Source organism: Pyxicephalus adspersus, chromosome 12, assembly GCF_032062135.1.
Source record: "Pyxicephalus adspersus chromosome 12, UCB_Pads_2.0, whole genome shotgun sequence".
Taxonomy (NCBI): Eukaryota; Metazoa; Chordata; class Amphibia; order Anura; family Pyxicephalidae; genus Pyxicephalus; species Pyxicephalus adspersus.
The window spans coordinates 14772002-14795745 of NC_092869.1; the positions used below are offsets into that span (position 1 = coordinate 14772002).

Genomic DNA, 23744 nt, shown 5'->3' on the forward strand with positions numbered 1-23744 from the left:
ATATATATATACACACACACACACATATATACACACACACACACATACATACATATACACACACACACACAGGTAAAATCTCAGCATCGTTAAATATCTAATATGCATTAGATAACAATGTCTTGATGATCATTATTAGTATCAGGGTTCTGATAAATTTTGTGTCAGTACCTTGCTCTCATATCAAAGTATAGAAACATGCTCTAACATTGTTGTTATCATAACACATCAGTATGTCAGTATATTATATTTGGTAAAAACAGGATTGGAGACAATTCTAAGATATGAGAAAAAGCAGATTACCCCCTTTAAATATACCATATTCAAACACTTGCTGTGTGTAACTTATTTGTATTTTGAAGATGAGTGACGTGCAGAAAACAACTTTGTTAGGTGAGGGTTTGGGTACTCTGGCATTAGTATGGTGTTAGAATGGTTACCTGGTGAGGATAATTAGGTCATATAGTGTTTACTCGCTGAACATAAATCCTACAGAATAGTAAGTATATATGTAGAGGTATACGGGTACTCACTGATTTTTTGGGAAAAAAAATGGGGAAAATTCCAAATAAGACATTCTGCAATCCAATAAAACATCTATGTACTTCATATTCCTATCCAAAACCCTTTTATGTATTTGTACTTCATAATATCCATGTACCTAACATTCTTATCCAATACCCCTTTATGTCTTTAATGACCTGTTCTTCTTTAAACATTTCTATTTGCGCTAGATGCGTTTATTCACGCAACCGCTCGCATCCGCACTATATTTTCTCTTGTATGACTGTTACATGCACTTGCACAAACCTTCGCACATATGCAATTAATACGTTATTACACACCATATTAACAATAGGCAACACATAGGGCGGAAGGGTTTCTAGACGCCCATACTACACGAATGTTACATCCCACTCTAATGAGGGCGTAAATATTCTTTCCCCCACCCCCTACCTCACCTAACCCCAACATGCATGCGTGCCGTTTCACGCGTGCGCATTTCAACACTAGAGGTGTATTTGCATTCTAGTGATTTAGATCACATATTCCTGAGCGCATGCGCGCCAGTTTGCGCATGCACAATATTTTACATACCTGATCAGAATTAAATTATCCTTGTATAAATGCACTGAGCAAAGCAAAAGAGCTCCCTCTCTGGCAATCATCCATTAGGAATTTCTGTATCCAAGCCATCTCCCCCCCCCCCCCTTTGCCTTTGAATAGCTAACCACTTGGATGCAAATTAAACCCTATAAAAGTTAGACCTATCAAATTACCTATTAAACCACCTCCTACAAAAAGTAAATTTCTTTCCCACATGTTATAAACTCAAACCTTTCTTTTTGATTGTTAGAGTCATTTGGTGTATTTATTCACACAGAGCCTAGATCATTAATATCTATTCCCAATTTTCTCAAACAGAAAACCTCTTGGGAAGTCAACCAGTCCCTATAAATTGGACTGTTGCACATCCACCATCTACAAGGCGAGTTTACATAATACTACCCATCTTATTGCTACATGTTTAATAAAATATCACTAACAACCCACACGCCCCTTTTTTTATCCTTTACAGCTAAATTAACCTTTAAAAAAATATTTCTTTTGGAATATCACCTTAATTGGTCAAAATCCTTAATCAGTGAGTACCCCAATACCTCTACATACAAGGGGGTGCTGAGAAGTTCCTGGCTTTACCCAGAAAGAAGAGAGACAGAGTTATGAAATAACACAATTATTCAACATATTCTCCCCTGAGACTGATGCACTTGGTATAGCGTAGTTGCATCTTTTCTAGACCGTTCAAATAAAAGTCCTTTGGTTGGGCCGCAAACCAGCTCTCAGCAGCATCTTTGACGTCAGAAATGTCGTCAAAACGTTGCCCAACATGCTCCCGTGAGATGTCAAGTATCTGGGCTATCTTTTTTGCGGATAATTACCGGTCCTCAAAAATCGACTCATGGACAGCAGTGCAGGTTGCTGGGTCAGTTGAGGTTGGGGGGTGCCCACTGCGGGGCTCATCTTCAAATATGAAATGCCCAGTCTTGAAACTAGATATCCAGGTTTTGACAGTGCTGTAGGAAGGACACTTCTCCCCCAGAGTTTGTGACAGCTCAGTTTGAATGTCCTTTGCTGATTTTTCCTGGAGAAACAAAAACTTCATGACGGCCTGTAACGTGAAACTTGCTTGTGCCTCTGCCACAGCTTCTCACTAAAAGAAAAAAACGTTTTAAGAATCGCAAACACCTGATATTTGCACAGTTACATACTAAGATATTAGCCTGTCATATTCCCCCACAATCATTTTTTTCTATTTCATCTGGAAGGGGGCAAAATCAGGAACTTCTCAGCACCCCCTCGTATACTTACTATTCTGTAGGAAATGCTGTAGGATTTATGTTCAGCAAGTAAACCTTATATGACCTAATTATTCTCACCAGGTACCCATTCTAACACCATACCAATGCCAGAGTACCCAAACCCTCAACAAAGTTGTTTTCTGCACTTCACCCATCTTCAAAGAAGTAAGTTACACTCTCGTACTCCTGTATTGTATAGCAAGTGTTTGAATATGGTATATTTAAAGGGTTCATCTTTTGACACGCTTTATCTCATACCTTAGAATTGTCTCCAATCCTGTTTTTACCAAATAGCATATACCGACATACTGATGCGTTATGATAGCATTATTGTTAGAGCATGTTTCTATATACATAATATAATTATATATATATATATATATATATAAAAAATACTTTGATATGAGAGCAAGGTACTGACAAAAAAATCATCAGCACCTGACACTAATAATGATCATCAAGAAATTGTTATCTAATGCTTATTTGATATTTAATGATGCTGAGATTTCAGCTTGCAATTTTGATTGATTTCTTTCTCTCTGTGTTTATATGGTTCTGTTTTTGTTTAGTATTAGTCTCCAAAAAACATCCCCCTGAAGAAGCCAAAAGGCGAAAGGCGTTGGGTTTAAGAGACAAAACACACAAGGACACACAAGTACAATAATGTGTTTTGCTTTATTTTTCTTTAGTATGTTATTCACTGTATAGCACAGGCAGACTTTGTCTAGTCAGGAGTCCAGTTTTCACCACTTAAAAAAAAAAAAACCTTGTTTTGAACGTTGCCTTCAAAAAGCCACTCTTTTTTTCTTCTCTCAGTACATATTGAGTATACACTCTAGGCTTGGCAACTTTAATGTTAACCCCACCTCCATGGGTATAAAAACTCTTTAGTCTTACCCTAAATTAATTATATAAAAATATTTTATTAATTGATTGGTATTGCACTAATATTTGTAGATCTCCATTTCCTGATAAAGCAGACTTTGCATCTGCGAAACAAGTATAAACTGCTGAATATCTCAGCTTAAGAGGTTTCCACAAGGAGATGTACATGAGCTTGTTTTTCTAAACAAAAGTTTTGATTTTATTGTTACATCACAGATTTTAATATGTAATTTTCAAATAAAATGTTATACCTCATTGTTGAATGCGTGATATCTTTTTGACCTTAAATGTCCCTAAAATATTTGTAGTTTTCCTATAGTAAACCTGACTGTTCTTTGTATCTGTGTTGCAATGGGACGTGGTCTGACCTAATCAAGTCCTGAATGGTAAAAAGAAATACAATAACCTAAATAATGCATACAATCCATTATTTATTGAGGAAAATTAAGTTGAGCAACAAACAGAACATCTGTTCTTTTCCAAGAGTGCTTGACCCTGCTTGTGAGCTTGGCAATAAATGTGGCTTAATGTTGTGCTTGGCAACCTGGACCTCATAAAAGGAATATGTATATAATACTTTCAAATGAAAATCTGAATTTGAGAATGGGACAAAGGCAACAAGGGGGGTCAATTACCAGTTTGGAGTGGAAACCATGCATACATTTGTCCTAATTATTTGCGGATAAAATGAGAAAACATTGCTGAACAATTGCTAAACTACAGAAACCGTGACTTCATACTATTGTGTTATGACATATTATAAAGTGCTGATTATTATATATACAGCTTGATATAAATTAGTTTGCAGTGTTGCAACCAAACAAAAAGGTATTAAAACAACAACAACTGCAAAATCTCCTGAATTGCGCAGCTGAAAATAATCGCCCTAATTGACGAATTCACCACCCCACTACTCATTTATCAATGCTGTAAGCCAGCAGGCGACTGCACCAGTGCTCGGCGGCCAGCGGCGCGTATTCTCGTGTAGCGAGCATCCGCTTGATAAATCCGCTCCAGAGACAGAAAAGAGAGGAAAGATGAGACGAAAGGAGAGGAGCCAGAATTACATTTTGAAAAAAACTGAATGGTAACAAGAATGTTTTAAGAATGCCATTCAGGTGCTATCTTGTCTACCTCCGCCTTTCATGTCCGAGGCAGTTTCCCATGTCAGGTGGAAAGGCCGCTCCCAAATGAACTACCCTATCTGCCACCACAACCACCAGATTCTTATAATTGGTTAAAACATTTGTTGCTAGTGTTTTTACACCAAAAATAGGCACATTTAGCAACAATTGGAAATAATATTGGTAAATGATCATCAAGTTTCTTCACAGTGTTTACTTAATGATAATGATCCATTACTTCCACCATCAAAAGCATACCTGTTCATGCCATGTAGGCTTCTGATTCATAAAAAGTTCATGAAACTGATCATGCACATCTGAAAGAGACCTATGCAAGGTCTTTATATAAATAAGAATATTTCGAGCCTTTAATTCCCCTGGAAAAGTTTCATACAAGTTTACATTTTGAGCCAAAGTAATGCCATCCTCTTCTGAAACAGAGTGGAAGACGGTTTCCTGGTAAAGTAAATATCAAGTCAATGTAAAAAAAAAAAAAAAAAAATAAAATAAAAATTAGTACATCTCTTAAAAACATGCATATTTCTATAGTCTTTTTTCTCGTAAAAACACTGTAGTTTACAAAGTAATATACTCCTGTCTTTATTTTTTGACAACACTACACTGAAGCACATGTTAAAGAGAAAAAAAATTACACAGACTTCTCCCTTCTTACCCCTCCTTACTTTACCAACTGCAAGTGCAGAGGAAGAGAACAGGGGAAGTTGTCACTTCACATTCACAAAAGTTGCAAAATCAACGAGCATCTTTTGCTTTAGCAGATCAAAAGAAAGGAAATTATAAAGTATTTTTGTTATAGTTACTTACACTAAACATGTATACATATGCTATATTATTTTTTTTCCAGGGGAAGGAATGATGATGATTTGAAAAATGTTAAAAAGTATAGTAAACCATTTAGATTATACTCCTTGTTAGTACAATACTAGAACACTGTCAATATAACGGAGCCAGAGATAACTGGATTATGTCATGAACCAAATACACCAAGAGCACTTGAATGAAACATAAGCTGGTGCCATTGATCAAAAAATCTTTGCTGTTTAGGACTGATTTTTTAGATTACACATGTTGTATGACCACCAAACTATGATACTATCTATGACAGTTATTGTTTCATGTGATTGACAAAATTATCCCATTCAGAAAAGTTGTGATATGCTAATGCTTTCGTATGATATCATAAGCATATCACAACTTTTCTAAATGCGATAATGACACCATATGTATTTAAATAAAAAATATGACTGATACAGAACGGGCCTTTAAACCCTTTAGTGTACACCATGTGCTTCAATTGTAAATCTTTAAAACTGTTCCTGTCCTCAAGATGGATATAAGCAATAGGAAAAAAAAAATCTGAAAACATACGTTAAATTAAATTTTTTAAGAATACAGGTTGACTATTAACTTGTGAAATGGCTCTGCCCATGTGTGGAAAATAAGACAGGTTTTTGGTGATCCAGTGTAAAATAAAAGAGAACCTGGAATGTGCCTCCGTTCAAAGCGCTGTTTTTTTGCCTCCGTTGTTCTGCGTTGCATTTAACTTGTGATAATACAAAACGCTGACAAAGTTACTAAAACGTTACTATTGACATTTTTTTTTCTGATTGTATGCAGAGTATTCTACTTTGTTTTTGATAATGTAAGACTACCTCAAGAATTAGAATACTTCCACCCCCACAGTTCAGTCTGGAAGTCTTAGCCTACTATTAAAGATCATGATAGTGGGCTGCAGGAATTAGAAGTAGCCAGGATATGGTCCAAATCATCATTAAAATGATCTAGGATTATAACCAGCAGCAGCATGTGATGGTACCAATATCATGTAAAAGGATGTCTTAAAAAAGGGAAGGGATATATACATTTACCAGGGCAAAAGCCCACAAGCCAACTATCAAATATCTTCCCCGTATACTGCTGCCCCTAATCAAACAAAACATTGTGTTGCGGGATACCATTATTGCATGGAGGGAGATTACCAAGAGGTTGGGATCGCAGGGTCTATTATTTTCCAAGATGCCTATAATTAATCCCTCTGGCATTCCCGCAGGGAGCAGGTTCAGTCAACTTTCATATAGATGTGTCGGAATGGGACTTTGCAACCTACAGAAAAACTACATGGTTTACCATAACAAACAAAACAGAATAGAACACTGATGAGTATGGTGCAGGCACAAAAAAACACCAGTGAACTACTGGAAGGTGTTATTATTACTCAAGGTCATAGGTTTCCTGAAAGTGGGCAGATCCATTTCTCAAGTAAAACTTCCTAAAAGATCAGTTGTTTTATAATGGGTATAACTGAGTTCTTCAATACAATCAATAGAATAATCCACACCATGGTCTGCATTTATAGCATATTTATTGATTGCAAGCTCTATTATAGAGCCCACCGTAAAAAAAACTGCAAGAAAATTTTGCCAGAACCTGGGTGTTAAGATTAGATTTTTTTTTACGTAGTAGTAGTTCATATATTTAGCACAATCATTACCATCCATTGCCAGTACACAGTTTCTAGACATCTCCATTCCAAGTAAGCTTGTAGGTAAGAGTCCTCGGATTCCAAGCTTTGCATTACCTGTAGATAAATATTTTAGTATTAGGGTCATAGTTTTAAATCAAAATTAAACAAAACAATTCGAAATTATATAAAAGTGAAAGTGTCAAACACAGTGACTATAATGTAGATATTTTGCGCATACAGAGTTACCAATGACATAATCGAATTAGGTAAGATATAGGTAACAAAGGTAACCTAAATTTTAGCGTAAACATGCATAATTTTTTTTAAGCTTTAAAAAATGAAGACTAAGTACACTATGGAAAAGGTAGCTTGCATGGATGTATGAGGCTAAACAAAAAATATTTGTTGGTGATTGATCTGGCCAAAAATTGTTTGCAAAAGACTTAAAGAGATATGAAAACAGTACATCTGACTACCAATATCTATCCTTAAAGGATAAGTGCACATTCTAATAAAGCAGGGTTATCTCATTTTGCCCCATTCTAAAATGGCCCACTTTTTCTTTTTACAAAAGTATTTTTGCCTAAAAGTACTTTTACCTTTTTACTTACTTGCCACTTTCACAAGTCCTGTTTTTGCTGGATTTTAATGATTTTGATTTCAGGATTTATAAAAAAAAACCTGTTTGTGTATTAAACTTCCCGATGAAGCAGTTTTCAATTACCGTGAAACGTGTAGATGAAAATTAGCCCCCTTATTTGATTAGAAGACCTTCATGTCCTGATCTTGATTTTATTGTTCATTGGTATTTATTTGTGACATAAAGGGAAAGATCCATGCATATTTCTGTATGTATATTCTACCATTTTACTTTTTTTTTTTTTAAATATGATAACTCTAAATATTTTCATATGCCACCACAAAAAGTCCTGCTTCAGAGAGGAGTTTTTCAGACCCCACTTTTTTGTGCCTAAAATTTGTTTACTGCAGTCTCCTTGCAGCAATTTTCATTTTACATGACTAGTTGTTGCCTGCCTTCCATGTGGCAGAAAGTGATTTGTGTAGATGTAGATCTGTAATTCAAGTATGCAGTCCATATTAGGTGGAATCAGCCAATGTCATAGACCATTCATACACAAACATTTTTAATATTCCTCCAATTTCTATTTCGAGGACGACATACACAAATCATTGAAATGCTGATTGTCACTTTATAGAACCTGTTAGAAGGCTTCAGAAGGCTTTCAAAAAGCTTTATGTAGTGCTGATGTTTAATGGAGTTTGCAAATATTTGTTTAAAGTGGAATTAGACTTAAAATAATAATAATCAAAAAATCAAACCAAAATCCCTCCAGATTTGTCCTCCAGTCCCACTATGTTCTGGAAACCTCCTCCATCCCAGTGTGGAGGAAGTGTCTGGTGGTATTGCCACTTTGTTATGGTACTGACCTACAGCTACATTTTTTTGACAAAAGGCGTTATTGTGGAAATAGCATATAAAAATTACAACTACACACAAATACAAAAAAAAAGTAAGAACAGTCAGGTAAGGACACAAAGGCAATAAACATGAAAAGCAGGTAATAAAATAAACATATGAATAGGAACAAAAATTAGCAACACGACATACTCAGGCAGTTGTGTACAGAAGCAATAGGCGCGTATAGGTCAGACCTTAAATATACAACATTTCTTTAAAAAAAGGAGTGGAAAATATAAATAAAAGCAAAGGACAAACACAATTCAAAAAATGATTCTGCCTGGTCAAAAATGAAAAAGAATTTCCCATGTAAAATCTAAAACAGAGAAACAGGAAAATGGGAAAACTAGAGAGGAACAAAAAGAGGGGGGTTAGCAGATAGACTAATAATAGCAATATGGAAAGGGGATAGGGTTGGTATTTATTCTTACTGGTCCAAGGAAGGAAAAACACTATTGGCGTTACAATAAAATACAGGAAGGGGGGAGGGGGGGAGTCCTAGCAGATAGCAAAGATTAGGACAGACAGGGTTGCCAGACATAAATTGTTCCTGTTTATCATTAGAAATCACAGTCAGTTTTCATTAACCAAAGTGCCCTGCATTCACTGTTTAGCCTCCTCACATCTGCATGGTGGCCCGGGATATATGTAAAATGAGAATGCCCATAGATTTAGAACTGGTAAATAGAACTAGTAAATGCGTGATTGCATAAATAGGATCTTTAGGTAGATTAACTCCAACAACAATTAATCATTATTTATATTAAAAACCCTGAACCCAAACTTGAAGACTTAGGGGCAAAACTACCAAACATAGCACAAAGAACCTGTACTACAGCTACATTTTCATTTGTTTAGAAATTCATTATTTTACTACTTACTGTATTGCAGATTTCAGGATGTTTCACAAGTTCAGTTTCCATAGCAGACAAATGGTGAGTTTGTTGGTCAGTCTGGCACCTTTGTGTATATAAATGAATCTGAAAATATTGCAAAAAATATAAATATTTTGAAAGTACCCAAATGCTAGTTTAGATAAAATAAGTAGGAATTATTTTCCCAAATAAACCATTTACCACATTTTGCTAATTTACCACTAGAGTTCTACCCATATAACCCACAAGAAAATTTTACATTTGAAGATACTGGCCTTTTTTTTGGCAAAAATGTTGGTACTTTGTATTAAAAACTTTTTTGGCAAAAATGTCTGCAAAAATAATTACATATATTATGCAATCTAAAATCACAACAAAAAGACAACAAAAAAAGTCCGCTTTCAAATACAAGAAGTTCCTTGTGTGGCGTATACACACACACACACACCCTATACCTTATAACATCTGTGTGTCTCTTGCCTGGAGTTCAGATTTTGTTTAACGTTTAGGCCTGTTAGGTTATGTCAGAAGTAGTATTTGAGGAACCCAGCCTAGTAAATTGACCACTACTGCTTTAGATGCTTAACAAGTGTTTTATAAAATTATTTTTTTTTAAATATCTGTATAATAATCAAATCACTATCTAATAAATAACAAGTTGCATAATGACATGCATGTACATGTAAATACAGTCTTTTAATAATAAAATAAGATATGTAAAAAAAGATATGTACCTTATTTAACATATTACATTTTTCCAGATGAGAAGTGTACAAGTTTTGCCAAAACAGTTGAAGTCTGCCATTCAACCACTGGAGATATCGAACATCTATGTCTTGTTTAGTGGATTTTATGAAACTTTTTTTTTTTCTGAAGTCCATGTTTTGAGGACACTAAAACAATAAACATTTGTTATTCTTAGCTTTTATGACTATCAGTGTTTGAGGATTTATTAAAAATCAATGGTGCTAGGCAATAGCCCTAAACAATATGGTTAAACACACCTAAACAACTTACCACCAAAAGGTTATCCACGAGGATATATTGAGGGAGCTATTGCTTTATGTGTAGATGTCTGGACCAAAATGTAGCAGCTTTAACCACCTGACCGTTAAACCCGACCTTGGTTTGGGTTTAAAAATTTTGCTAAAATCGATAAACCCGAACTTTGTCGGGTGGTTAAATCCCATCATTTACTTGGTCCCCGCTGTGATGATCCGTTCTGTTCCAGTGTCGATCTCTAAAAAAAAATACTCACCTTCTCCCCGCAGCTCCTCCGGACATGTCCGTCCTCTTCTTTCTTTATCACACACACACACACACACACACACACATACATACATATACTTACCAGTGTTGATGTAGGAGGTCCAAGCTGTGCAGGTGTGCTCCAGATGCTCCTGTGGGTGTTTGGGTGTTGGATGTGAAGGCTGTAGTAGATCCACTATTAAGGAGCCAGCACTGATTTGTATTGAGAGCATATGGCAGCCGCAATCTCGTCGTCAAGGTGGCCACCGTGTATTTTAATTACATTATTTTTTTATTATTATTTTATAAACTTTTCCTTCTTTCATCATATTTTTATTTATTTATTCACCTCTAATCTAAAATACATAGCAAAGGGTAGGTATTTCAGGGTAGCAATATCAGAAATGTTGTTAATGTATTATAAGGGGTTTAATAGTAAATTGCATAATTACATTTTACATTATTACTGTATTTAGGTACCTGCACAATTACACGGCTGTATTGATGTGGGATTTCTGTGGGATAGATCAGAATGTCCTCATACACTTGTCATGGTCAAAGTAAACACAGCATCTGTTTGAGCATTTGATACCTTCTTATTGAGCAGATGGTAAGCAGTTTACTGACAAGAAAAACTAGATCGGTTATTAGCAGAAACTGTCTGCCCAGCAGATAGTACCTCAAGGAATCAAGTGCCCACTTCACAGCCATTCTTTTTCAATCGTAGCATAATTTAACTCATGGGCCTTTAACTTCCGACTGAGTTAAACAATGGGGTGTTCTTCCTCATTTTGAACCTGGGATAGCACTGCTCCTAGTCGGACATCGGACGCATCAGTCTGCACCAAAAACTCCTTAGAAAAGTCAGGAGAATATAGTACTGGTTCGCTAAACAAAGCCTTTTTTAATACCCCAAATGCAGCTTCTGGGGACCATTTAACCATTACCGAATCCTTGCCTTTTGTCAAATTTGTCAGGGGAATGGCCTGGGATGCAAAGTGAAGAATAAAGCGCCTATAATAGCCGGCGATCCCCAAAAAAGCATGAACCTGCTTTTTAACCCCCCTAGCGGTATTCCCGAGTGTGACTTGGGGTGGAAAAAATTGCAAAAAGCGGTAATCCCGAGTCACACTCAGGGTACCTTTGAGGGTCCCTCTTACCTTATCCCCGCGCTCCAGCGGCGATCTCACGATCCCGCTGTGATGGCAGGGCGCTTCTCCATTGGGGGGCGTGGCCAGGCGGGAAATTTAAAAGCAGATTACGGAGTAATCTGCTTTTAAATACCGCCTGGGTCCCCACCACCCCGATGCACGCATCTGCAGTTAGATGCGATGCACCATGCAGGATTTCTGTTTTTTTAACTTCCTGACGTATTACCTCTCGTCTAGCTTCAGGAATTCGATAGGGTTTTAATCTTACCTTTTCACCTGGAGGGGTGATAATATCATGTGTAGCCATGGATGTTTGTCCAGGCAAGTTGGAGAACATATCCCTATTTTGTAGCACAAAATCTCTCTATTCCTGTTGTTGACTCTTTGACAAAGTGTCTGGTATTCAGACTATGGTTTCAACAAATTTACATGATAAATTTGCTCTGGTTTCCGCCTACCAGGTTGGCTAATCTTATAATTTACGTCACACAGATTTTCTATTACCTCATAGGGGCCCTGCCATTTGGCTAGGAATTTAATTTCCACCGTGGGAACTAGTACCAAAACTCTATCCCGGGGGCAAAAGTACGGATACGGGCACCCCGGTTATAAATTCTCTGCTGCTCCAACTGCGCTTGGGCCAGATGCTCTTTAACCAAGGGCATTATCTGTGCCATTCTGTCCTGCATTTGCGCAACATGCTCGATGACATTTCTATGAGGGGAACTTTCACTTTCCCATGTTCCTTAGCAGTATCTAACAGTCCCCTGGGGTGCCCCAACTTTCCCCGTCTTTATCTAATACCTTCTGCAGCATCTGTTTTAAAGTTTTGTTAAAACGTTCTACTAAGCTGTCTGAGGGTGATACACCGATGTGCATAGCTGCGTCACCTTTAAGAGTTTACAAAGCTCTTTAGTCACCCAGGACATAAATGGGGTTCCTTGATCAGTAAGTACCTCTTTGGCCGCTCCTACTCATCTGAAAACTTGGAACAGCTCCCGGGCTATGGTTTTTAGCAGAGGTATTTTGGAGAGGAATTGCCTCAGGATATCGAGTAGCATAGTCCATTATTACTGGGATATATTGATGGCCCCTAGCTGACATTAGCAATGGGCCAACTATATCCATGGCAATCCTCTCAAACGGGACCTCAATGATCCGGAGGGGAACCAAAGGGCTACAAAAATGTGGCATTGGGACAGACAACTGACATACAGGACAGGAAGCACAGTATATCTCTACCTCCTTGGCGACCCCTGGCCAATAAAACCTCTGGACTATTCGCTCTCTGGTTTTCTCAGCCCCCAGATGTCCCCCTAGGAGGTGCCCATGGGCCAGATCAAAAAAAAACACCAATTTTCGGTATGGCTTGGGTACCACTAGCTGTTCAATGGTTTCCCCTCCACTTTGTGACACCCAATAGAGTAGGTCCCTTTCAATAATAAATTATGGGAATGCAACCCCCTTGTCTGGATGCACTAGGTTCCCATAAATTTTTACGGAATCCTCCCGGGCATTAAACAGTGTGGGGTCTTTCAACTGCTCTGTAACAATGTTTTCTCTATGTACCTGTAAGTCAGGGAATTCCAGGGTTTGCTGGCTTTCCCCCGAAGTTGCCGGTTCTTCCCTAGGATTAAGTGTTTCCCCAGCTAGCACAGCTAAAGGAAACCCTGGAGTGTCCCCACAATCATCAGAGGACTCCTCAGTAGCCTCATGCTCTGAGGATAGCAGCACTGCCTGGTGTAGGTGATCCCAGAGCTCTTGGGGAAAATACCTCCCAATGATAGCATCATATGGTAAGTGGGGAACCAACGCCACCTGATGACACAGTTTACCTAGGGAGGTTTCAAAAGAGACTGACGTCACAGGATACTCCCTAGTATCCCCGTGTACACGTTACCCCCACTGTTTTAAGACAGGAGGTCTCTATAACCACTAGCTCAGATTTTACCAGCGTTACCACACTACCCGAGTCTGACAGCCCCACAATTGGTTTGGTATTCATAAACATTTTACACCAATATTTTTCACTGCCTCGCATAGTAGGGCATGCAATGGTGGCGAAAAGAGACTGTCATCTGCCACCCAGAAAGTCACAGTGCATTGGTTCATTATGTCCTTCTCCCCGGCAGCAATAACAAACAACATGTTTGGCTCCCTCCTGGGGGCCTGGCGTTCCCGGTGTCTCCCCCTATACCTTGACTGGAGTCTGTTTATTACTCTTAGCTCCCCTTTTTTCGCTCTCTCCACTGCCATCCCTTGGTTCACTCTTTCCCAGAGCTGGGGATGGTCTGGTCTTGGGGTGGAAAGTCTGAGTACTGAAGGGAGGTGTTTTAAGTTCTCTGGCAGCCAAGTACCTTTCCACTAGGTCCACCAGCTGATTGGCTGTCGACAGGTCTCCATGGCTCACCCACTTTTGTATGGACACAGGGATCTGGGAGGTCTTCCTGCTGGATAGGACCAGTTATACACCCGTTGGGCCGTGACAGCCAGAGTGACACCCAGCCGTGCCAGTATTTCTGCCTTAAGGCGGACATAGTCGCTTGCTTCTGACGGCTCTAGGTCATAATAGGCATTTTGGAACTCTCCAGATAATAGCAGGGCCACTAATCCTGCCCACTGTTCCCTAGGCCAACTTTCCCTCTCGGCAGTTCTTTCAAATGTGGTCAAAAACACCTCGGGATCATCATCCGCAGTCATTTTTTTCAACAACTGGCTTACCTGAAACACTGGCGAACGCCCAGCACCACTCTTGGCATCAGCCTGCTCTCGTAAAGATATCTGCTGTTTGAGGGCATCTAATTGTTGTTGGTAGCTCTGTGCTTGTATTTCCAACAATTCCTTGTGGCGGGCCTCCGCTTTTTCCATACCTAGCGGCAATTGTTGGTTAATATGCTTTTGCTCCACATTGGCCTGCTGCTGGTTGGCATTGGCCTGCTGCAGTTTAGCATTGGCCAAAACAAGCTGTTTTAGTATCTCCTCCATGCTGGCCTTGCAAACACCCGCCTATAAAGCTGCCCGCATCCTCCACCATATGTGAGATCGCCTACAGCAATGAGGGGTGTTTCAAAGCAGGAAACAGGGCAAGCAGGTTTTAAGCGCACCAAGGGTTTATTTCACTTCACTATTTACACACAAAACAGGCAAAATAAAACAAACAGCAAAAAGAAAGCCTGGCCACTTGGCCACTAACTCACTGTTAGTTCCCTTAACTAGCAGTCCGGCCCAACCTAGTGTTGTTCAGGACTCTATGGCCCTAATCATAAATCTTTTGCAATGGTCTGTGTCTTTACTCACAGTACCCAGTTCACCTTGGTCCTCCTCCTTTTGCTATATTTTGTAGATAAGTGAGTTTTGTCGAAACTAGCTGTATTCTTATCAGTAAACTAACATCTGCGTCCCCCCTTACCTTGAAACGCTGCCTCCCCCTTAATCTTGAAACATTTCGTGCTCAGCGAAACTATGACATTTTCTGTTTTTTACTAATTGCCAAGTATGCTCCATACGCTGTTTTGTTTATAAAAACTGCAATGTGATAATAACACTTTGATAGTGATTTAACTACATATTGAGTTGTGTCGTTACTTGCTCTCCCAGCACTGTAAAGCAGAGAACGCCAGAGAGAGGGATAACTGGTATGGGACCAGCAGGAGATTACCTTAACAATTTGGTGTCAGAAGTGGGATATCTACCTACCTTAAAAAGACCAGGATTGGGTAAGTGGAAATTTTACCTTTTCTATCCCTGCCCTCCCATGTCCCTGTAGATATCTTAACCCAAGCACTCTAGCAGTGCAGACTCCCTCATAGAAGAGCTGGGTCCTTAGTTAGGAAAAGATTTGGGAAATCTTTTATTGAATTAGTGCACACTGTTGACCTCTGTTTTATTTATAGAGAATAAAAATTATGTTGCATGATTTAGAAGTATAAGTTTGTTGGTTGTATATTTGTTTGTTGTAGCTGAACATGGGAAATTTCCAAGGTAAGGGGAAGGACCCTGAGGAACCTAGGGATCCATATAAGAAACATATAAAAAAACACATTAAAATGCGCCAGAAATCGGGCAACAATAATCTGGTTTTAGATTCTCCCTACAATGTGCCTGGTGAAACCCCTGTAGATTTTATGAACAGGAGAGTGGGAAATTATTATACTGACCCCTTTACACTGCACTGTGGAGGGACTTCCACACTGAGTTTGTAAGAATACACAGAGAAAGGCAGTCCATGGCCACTGCACTTCCCTGCAAGTAAAAGCCCGGAGAAACTTTGATTACACCAGAAGGTTTAGAAAAGTGTGGAAGGAAGAGGAAGGTTTAGGAGGAGATCTGAGTATAGTATATACTCAGTCACTGATTAATGGGATGATTCCGGAACATGGGAGCACTGCCAAAATGGTTATTGACAACTGGAGCACTTTAGATGCCCCACACATTTTTGCCCAATTATTGACAAAAGATGCTGCTGGTTGCATTGAGCTACCTAAACCGTCGAAGCCCCATCGAGGCAAACCACATCAAGCATAGGGATGCCCACAGGAACACTCCACCACCACTATGTTACAGATCTCCGACCATGCTGATGAAAACCCAACAATCACATTAAAAGTAGGACAGTTCCTGACAGACTTCCCTCTGTGGGAAAAACAGAATCATCACCCCTACAAGACGCACACCTCATATCACTATATGTACTATAGTACTATACATGAAGAATAGATTACACATCACTAATTTTAGGTATTACCTTAGAAAGAGACCTGATGGGATCTCTGGGGATGTCACTGGTTCTTGACTCAAAGGGAGGGATTAATGTCAATACAATCTTGCAATTGTCATTATTAGACTTTCAGGTTCCCAACAGCACATGGTCCACCGGACCATATGACATGGGATTCCTGGACTGCACCCCATTTACAGCACTCACAAAACCACATACACCAATATAACAAAAGTACCCTCTAGCTAAAGACAAGGAAGATTTCTTAGCACCCATGATTCAATCAACACTCCAGTAAATCCTGTCAAAAAGCCAGATGGCTCATATCGTTTTACAAAGGATCTGAGCCATTAATGAGCTGGTCACACACCCCAACACCGGTTATGTCAGACCTTACTACCATCCTAACAGCAGTACCGCCCGAGACCCAATTTTACAGTGTTATTGATTTGGCCAATGCATTATTCTCCATACTATCACCACCTGAGACTCAGCCCCTTAGATCTTTTATTTTTATCGGACAGCAGTATGCCTGGTGTCGCTTGCCCAAGGGTTTTGTTGACTCACCCGCGGATCTTGAGCAGGTCCTTGCCAACTAGCAGCCGCAGCATGGTTCCCCTTTACTACAATAAGTTGATGATTTATTGTTATGTAGCCCCTCTCAGGAGGCATGTCAGAAGGATACCGTTTCATTGTTGTGTTTTCTGGGAAAGGATGGACAAAGGGTGTTGCAGAAAAAAGGTTGTTTTGCCTGCAACAGGTCACATTCCTGGGAATGCTTTTAACCCCAGGATCCTGGCTGCTAGCCCCCAGCCATGTACATGCCATTACCAGTCTGCCTCGTTCAATGGTCCGATCAAATGACTAAAGCTTATAAAATGTTACAGGATTCCCTGACCTCGGCCCTTGCACTGGGAATGCGGAATTTCAATGTAACACTTGTCTTGTATGCTAGAAAAAATTGTAAAACCATGGCTGCTGTGCTTGGTCAGGTGCATGGATAAGACTGAGCCCCGTGGCATATGTCTCTAAGACACTGCCTGTTACTGTGCAAGGCATGCCAGCCTGCCTGCGTGTACTGGCATCATGAGTAATGGCTGTAAAAAGTGTTTAACTTTTAACTTTGGGTCACGAGACAATACTTTACACATCCCATGCTGTACTACAATTGCTTAAGAATTTAACCACTCAACACATATCAGCACAAAGGTTGTCCGGTTATGAAGTTATCATAACATTCGCTGCAGGATTAAGTGTAAAATATGCTCCTGCTAACAGCAATCCTGTAGCTGTGCTCAAAGCCCTCTTAGGTCTTAAAGGGCTGGAGGATGAAGTGCCAGACTCACACTCATGAATCACTGAAATACATAACACATCAACACCACGTTCCGACTTATCCACAGCACCCATTCCTCTAGCAGAAGATGTTTTTGTAGACAGATCTTGTTCCCAATCCTCTGACAAAACTTATTATCTGGATATGCTGTGGTACAGCTCCCAGACACAGTCCTTGAAGCCGCCCCACTCTCTGTTAACTCTGCCCAAGCCGCAGAATTGATAGCGCTCACCAGAGCCTATGAAATAATGGCAAGAAAAGCTGTAAACATTTACTGACTCCCACTAAGCTTGACATGATTTGCGTAGATGATTTTGGGGCCGTTTGGCAGCGGAGAGGTTTCACCACAGCTGAAGGAAAACCCATTCAGCACTCATTAATTTCAAAACTTTTACAAGCCATTCACCTCCCCAATCAAATAGCCATTGTCAAATGTCAAGCAGACACTTTTTCCAATTTCTTCGATGCCAGAGGCAACAAACTAGCAGATTTTCATGCCAAAACCGCTGCTTGGTCTACCACACCCACCACTACCCCCCACCCCCGATACACTTCTGCTTGGCATCCCAGCTTTCACTGAAACCAACACACTTCTAACACAATTACAGTCCTTCACCACCCCACAGGACATTGAATTCTGGGAAAAGGAATGATTGTCCTTAGATTCCTTTGGAATCTGGTCAAAAGGAGGGACAGTAGGGCTACCACATAAAGCAGTACCCCTCACTGTTTTTCAAATCCATAGTATAGGCCCAAGAAATAAACAAGTGATTTTGTGCCCAAAATTTAAAGGAACACACACAGGCCATACTTTCCCGCTGTCTAACATGTGCCAGAAATATTGTGCCGGAAAGAAACATGTGCCGGAAAGAAAACAGGACAACATGAACATTTGTTACTTCCACATGGTCCATTTCAAGAGTTACAAATTGATTTCACACATATACCAAAGGCTTCCGACAGATGCCAGATAATGTTAGTAGTTACAGATAGATTCAGCACATTGGTAGAAGCTTTTGTAGTCAGGAAAGAAAATGCAAAGACAGTAGCTATGAAAGAAGATCATTCCCAGATTTGGATGCCCAGTGAGAATAAGGTCAGACAATGGTACTCCATTCACCTTTAAAGTCAACACAGGAGATTTCAAAAATGATGAACATAGAATGGAAGTTCCACATCCCATATCACCCCCAGAGTGCTTGAGTAGTAGAAAGGACAAATAGGACACTGAAAGACAAACTGAAAGCAACTGGAGGAACATTTTACAAGTGGGACCAATACTTACTAGCCATACTAGCAGAAATAAGAATGACACCCAACCCAGTTAATAGGCCATCACCCTTTGAAATTTTATTGATAAGACCTTTTCCCACCCCCTGGGCTAAAGACCCTTTAATTGTATTACCCAGGGATCTCCAACAAATCCAAGACCAATATGTAGCTAAACTTTTTGAAAAATAGAACAGCAACTAGGGAGATATCTCTCTTTCTTTTACTCTCCCTACAGATCAACCAACGCATGCATTCAAGCCCGGAGACGTAGTGTTGGTTAAAGCTCTGCACAAGCACAAATCCTTAGATCCGCACTTTGGACCCCCCATCACCGTGCAAGCCATCACTAGAAACAGCCGTGCTGACCAGTGGAGGACCCACCTGGATACAGGCTTCAAAAGTAAAGAAGGCACAGCCGACTCAGCACCAGGATGATACTTCTTGATCCACAAGTACCAGCCCAGATGTCTTGTATGGGTCACAACAACTTGCCACCCTCACCCTCAAGATTTGCCCTTCATTTGTCCCCAACCAAGCCATAACTTAAAGAATGACTCTACCCAGTCTATGCACCGGCAAAGACTTGAGTATGGTGACTGGACTGATTTCCAGGGTAACCTATAGGAACGTCTTGCCAAAGAAATATATAATAGCTCTAGTTTTGGCCTATCTGATATGCACAGTACAAGATAGGTGAACATCTTGTTTGATTGCTGTCTCCACTCCAGTCAGCATACTGCTAAAGCTACGTACACACTTCCAATTATTATCGTTTGTAAACGAACAACGAATGATCCTGCACGATATCTGCGAACGATCGTATAGCACCGATCCTGTACATACAGATAACGACACGATCGTTCAAAGATATTGTACACACCTATATATACACACACAGTGTATATATTATATACACACATACACACACACACACACACACACACACACTCACATACACTCACATACACAATACAGCCTGTATCGATCAAATGTTCGTTCATCGCGCATGCTCAGAACATGCACGATCACTGAACGACCGTACACACGATAGATGGTCAACGATCGTCGTCCAATACGATCCGCCGGTCCGGTCGTTCATTTCCAACGACTATCCTCATTCGTCGGCGTCGTTGGTTACTTTTTTTACAAACGATTTTTGGCCAATCGGTCGTTCGTCGTTCGTTTCCAACGATAAAAATTGGACGTGTGTACGCAGCTTTAGAGTCCTAAGCAATATCTACAATGACACTGAGGCTACTGAAAGTGATATACATTTATCTCTTTCACCCGTATAACTTTTGTAATAACTGTCAAACCTATGATTCCCCGGAAAATTCATAATATTGTCGATATGCAAATCAAAAATCATTCAGCTTCCTCGAGTTATCCATGACCAAGAACCTGAAACTGTTTATTTGTATGCAAAGGAACAAAGGTATGAAGCAAATTAGTTATCCTTTGTTGAAGGATAAAAGGAGGAAAATGTAAGGAGTGGAAATTTACTAAAGCCTGAAGTTAAATTACTTTTGTGTTTTTGCTATATTTTGTAGATAATTGAGATTTGTCGAAACCAGCTATATTCTTCTTATCAGTAAACTAACATCTGCTTCCCCCTTACCTTGAAACTCTGCCTCCCTACTTAATCTTGAAACATTCTGTGCTCAGCAAAACTATGACCACGTTTTCTGTTTTTTACTAATTGCCAAGTATGCTCCATCCGCCGTTTTAATTATATAAACTGCAATGTGATAATAAAGCTTTGAGAGTGATTTACCTACAAATTGAGTTGTGTTGTTACTCACTCTCCCAGCACTGTAAAGCAGAGACTGCCAGAGAGAGAGGAATAACTGGTCTGGGACCAGCAGGAGATTGCCTTAACACATTATATATATCTCTATCTATCTATCTATATATATATCTATATCTATATATAATCTATATCTATATATATATATATATATATATATATCTATCTATATATATATCTATATATCTATATCTATATATATACACTATGTACTAAGTATTTATCGAAGTGTTATGTATCCCAAGCCAAGAAAATATTCAAATCATGGCAAATTTACAGTATCTTCCTAAGATTAAGTAAAATTATATAGGATATACATACACATAGTTATTTTAATCAGCTACACCATATTCTGAAATACAAAAACTGTAAAAATTATTTAAAAAATTACTGGCCTTTAGGTGCTATGATTGCTGCTTCTTGTCTCTTGAACGGTCAACTAATAAATAACTAAAGGTGCAAAGAGCATCCCCACTGACTAAACACCGGTCAGGGGAGGGTACAGAAAAGAGAGGCAGATGCACCTGCCCCAAACTAAGAGAACACACACACACACATATATATACATATATGTACATACATAGATATATATACACATATATCCCTATATTAGCTTTTAGATCCACAAACACAAACGCATTGGGAACACAGCACATTGTTGCAAATGTGTTGTGGTTCCATTACAGAATGTGAAGAAAAGGACATTTTAGGCTGTTTAAAAAAATAGTGTCTCCATTCTGCTTGAAAAACCTAAATATTCACTGTACAGTGATACCTCAGCTAACAAAGATAATTTGTTCCGGAATCACATTTGTTAACCGAAATCTTTGTTAGCCAAAACGTGATTTCTCATAGGTTTCTATAGAAAATCACTTATTTCGTTCTGGATGCTGCCAACAATTTAAAGAATTTTTTTATAAAACTTAATAAAAAGCACAATATAAAAGATCATAAACTCATCAAAGGCTGAGATGAACAGCTTTCCCCAGTAACAGCAGGTAACAGGTACATTATGTTAATAAATGCAATTAGGACAGATGTTTGTCTCAACATATTATTAGGCAGCATGGTGTCAGTTACTGCATAAAATCCTCACAAAAAAAAAAACCTTTATAAAGCCTCTTAGAGACACTCATTAACTTCTGGAGCAAGCTGTGCTTTGATATGCAAAAACAAACAACTGCGGAGTTTGTCTTGGTTATTAAAGGGTTACAAAAGGTTGCAGAACAGCTCAGTCCATAAAATTACCCACAACCTCAGCTGTGTTTAGCAAAAGATTTCTTCTGCAAGTCATGCAAACTGCCCCCTCCCCTACCTCAACCCCAACCCTTAACTCAGTGGGTTGAACAAAAAGGTTGCATAAAAATGTGAGGCGTAAAAAAAAAAAGTAAAGCGTTTTTTTAACACAATCACTTCATTTCAGGGGCTCAAAAGTAAATAGACAATTGACTCAAAGGCTATCTCATTAGCTGGTGTGGGCAAGTCCTTCCTTATGTCATCATCAATTAAGCAGATAAAAGGCCTGGAGTTGATTTGAGGGGGGAATGGGGGGGCTTGTAAGTGGAAGATTTTGCTGTGAACAGACAACATGCGGTCAAAGGAGCTCTCCATGCAGGTGAAACAAGCTATCCTTAAGCTGCAAAAAAAGAAACAAAAATCAGAGAAATTGCTACAATATTAGGAGTGGAAAAATCTACAGTTTGTTTCATCGTAAGCAAGAAAGACAGAAAGGCCCACAAACAAACAGCAACTGAAAGCTGCTGCAGTAAAGGCCTGGCAGAGCATTAAAAAGGAGGAAAACCCAGCATCTGCTGATGTCCATGAGTTCAAGACTACAGGCTGTCATTGCCAGAAAAGGGGTTTCAACCAATTATTAGAAATTAATATTTTATGCAATCTTTTTTTCAACCCACTGAATTAAAGCTGAAAGTCTGCAGTTCTACTGCATCGGAGTTGTTTTATTTAAAATTAATTGTAGTAATGTACAGAACCAAAATGAGAAAAAAAGTTGTCTGTCCAAATATTTATAGACCTAACTGTAGGTCTAAGGGATGTCTCTCTCACTTTTCCAACATCCTTTCATGCAGTATGTTATAGGGTGTCTTACTTCCTGCTTTTTTTTTTTTTTTACATTCGTAAGTCCCATAAACAGTGAAAGAAAACTTTGTTAGCAGGGCTACTGGTTAGATGAGTTATATACTGAAAAATCTTTCAAGATTTTGCTTTCCTGAGTCACTGAACTAATATTTACGATAGTACGATTTTCAAGAACCAATAGTGGCAAACTGTTTAGTCAAACTCCTATCTTAGCTTATGAAAAAGCCAAGAAAAAAAAACAAAAACTAATCGACACCACTCAAAATCTAAGGCTATGTACACACGTGCAATAATTATCGTTGGACACTAACGACTGATCGTCCAATAATCGTTAAGAAATAAAGTGCGAAACCATTGGCCAACGACGCCAATCAACGAGGAATGTCGTTGAAAATGAATGACCATACCGGCGGATCTGACTGGGCGACGATCGTTCGCTATTTATTGAGTGTACAGTCATTGAGTGATTGTGGATTGTTCTGTGATACACTTTCTCCTGTACTTATTACTTCCTGCATCATTCAAATGATATTTAGTGTGTGTACATTGGTGGATTATATTTAAACAATTGTATCACTAATTGTTCGTTTTTTAACGACACCCACCTGTACCTAGCCTTACTCTTCACCCCAACAAAATACTTAGATGTGATTGTTCTTTTATGAAAAATAAATATACTGTTCAATCAAATAAGACTCATGGAGGGGCGTGGCTTGGCACATGGCAGAGTGAGACACATGGTCCAGCCTTTCTCTTGCGGCTCAGCAACTGAATATACAGTGGTCTCCACCACATCATGGGGAAGAATAACCATCGGGAATCCCCGCCGCTAAAGATCATTTCATAGAACTGGATAGCCCTTGGTCCTAAATCACATGATCCTTCCTGTCCTCAGAATATCATT

At 39.1% G+C, this 23744-nt stretch overlaps 1 protein-coding gene across 4 annotated transcripts in view; it reads right to left on the reverse strand.

Annotated features, from left to right (window-relative positions):
- Positions 1–23744, reverse strand: part of TEDC1 (tubulin epsilon and delta complex 1) — a 99813-nt gene that overhangs the window by 6023 nt on the left and 70046 nt on the right. Inside the window, exons 4-8 of one of the 4 annotated variants that reach the window (XM_072428649.1) lie at positions 9947–10105; positions 9219–9317; positions 6885–6971; positions 4631–4828; positions 1944–2215 (exon numbers count right to left, since the gene is read on the reverse strand). In XM_072428649.1, the coding sequence (XP_072284750.1) occupies positions 2213–2215; positions 4631–4828; positions 6885–6971; positions 9219–9317; positions 9947–10105 (546 nt within the window). In that variant the 3' untranslated portion in view covers positions 1944–2212. Of the gene's footprint in view, positions 1–1943; positions 4829–6884; positions 6972–9218; positions 9318–9946; positions 10106–23744 lie in introns of all 4 variants that reach the window. The other 3 variants (XM_072428645.1, XM_072428648.1, XM_072428646.1) reach the window with 3 other exon arrangements.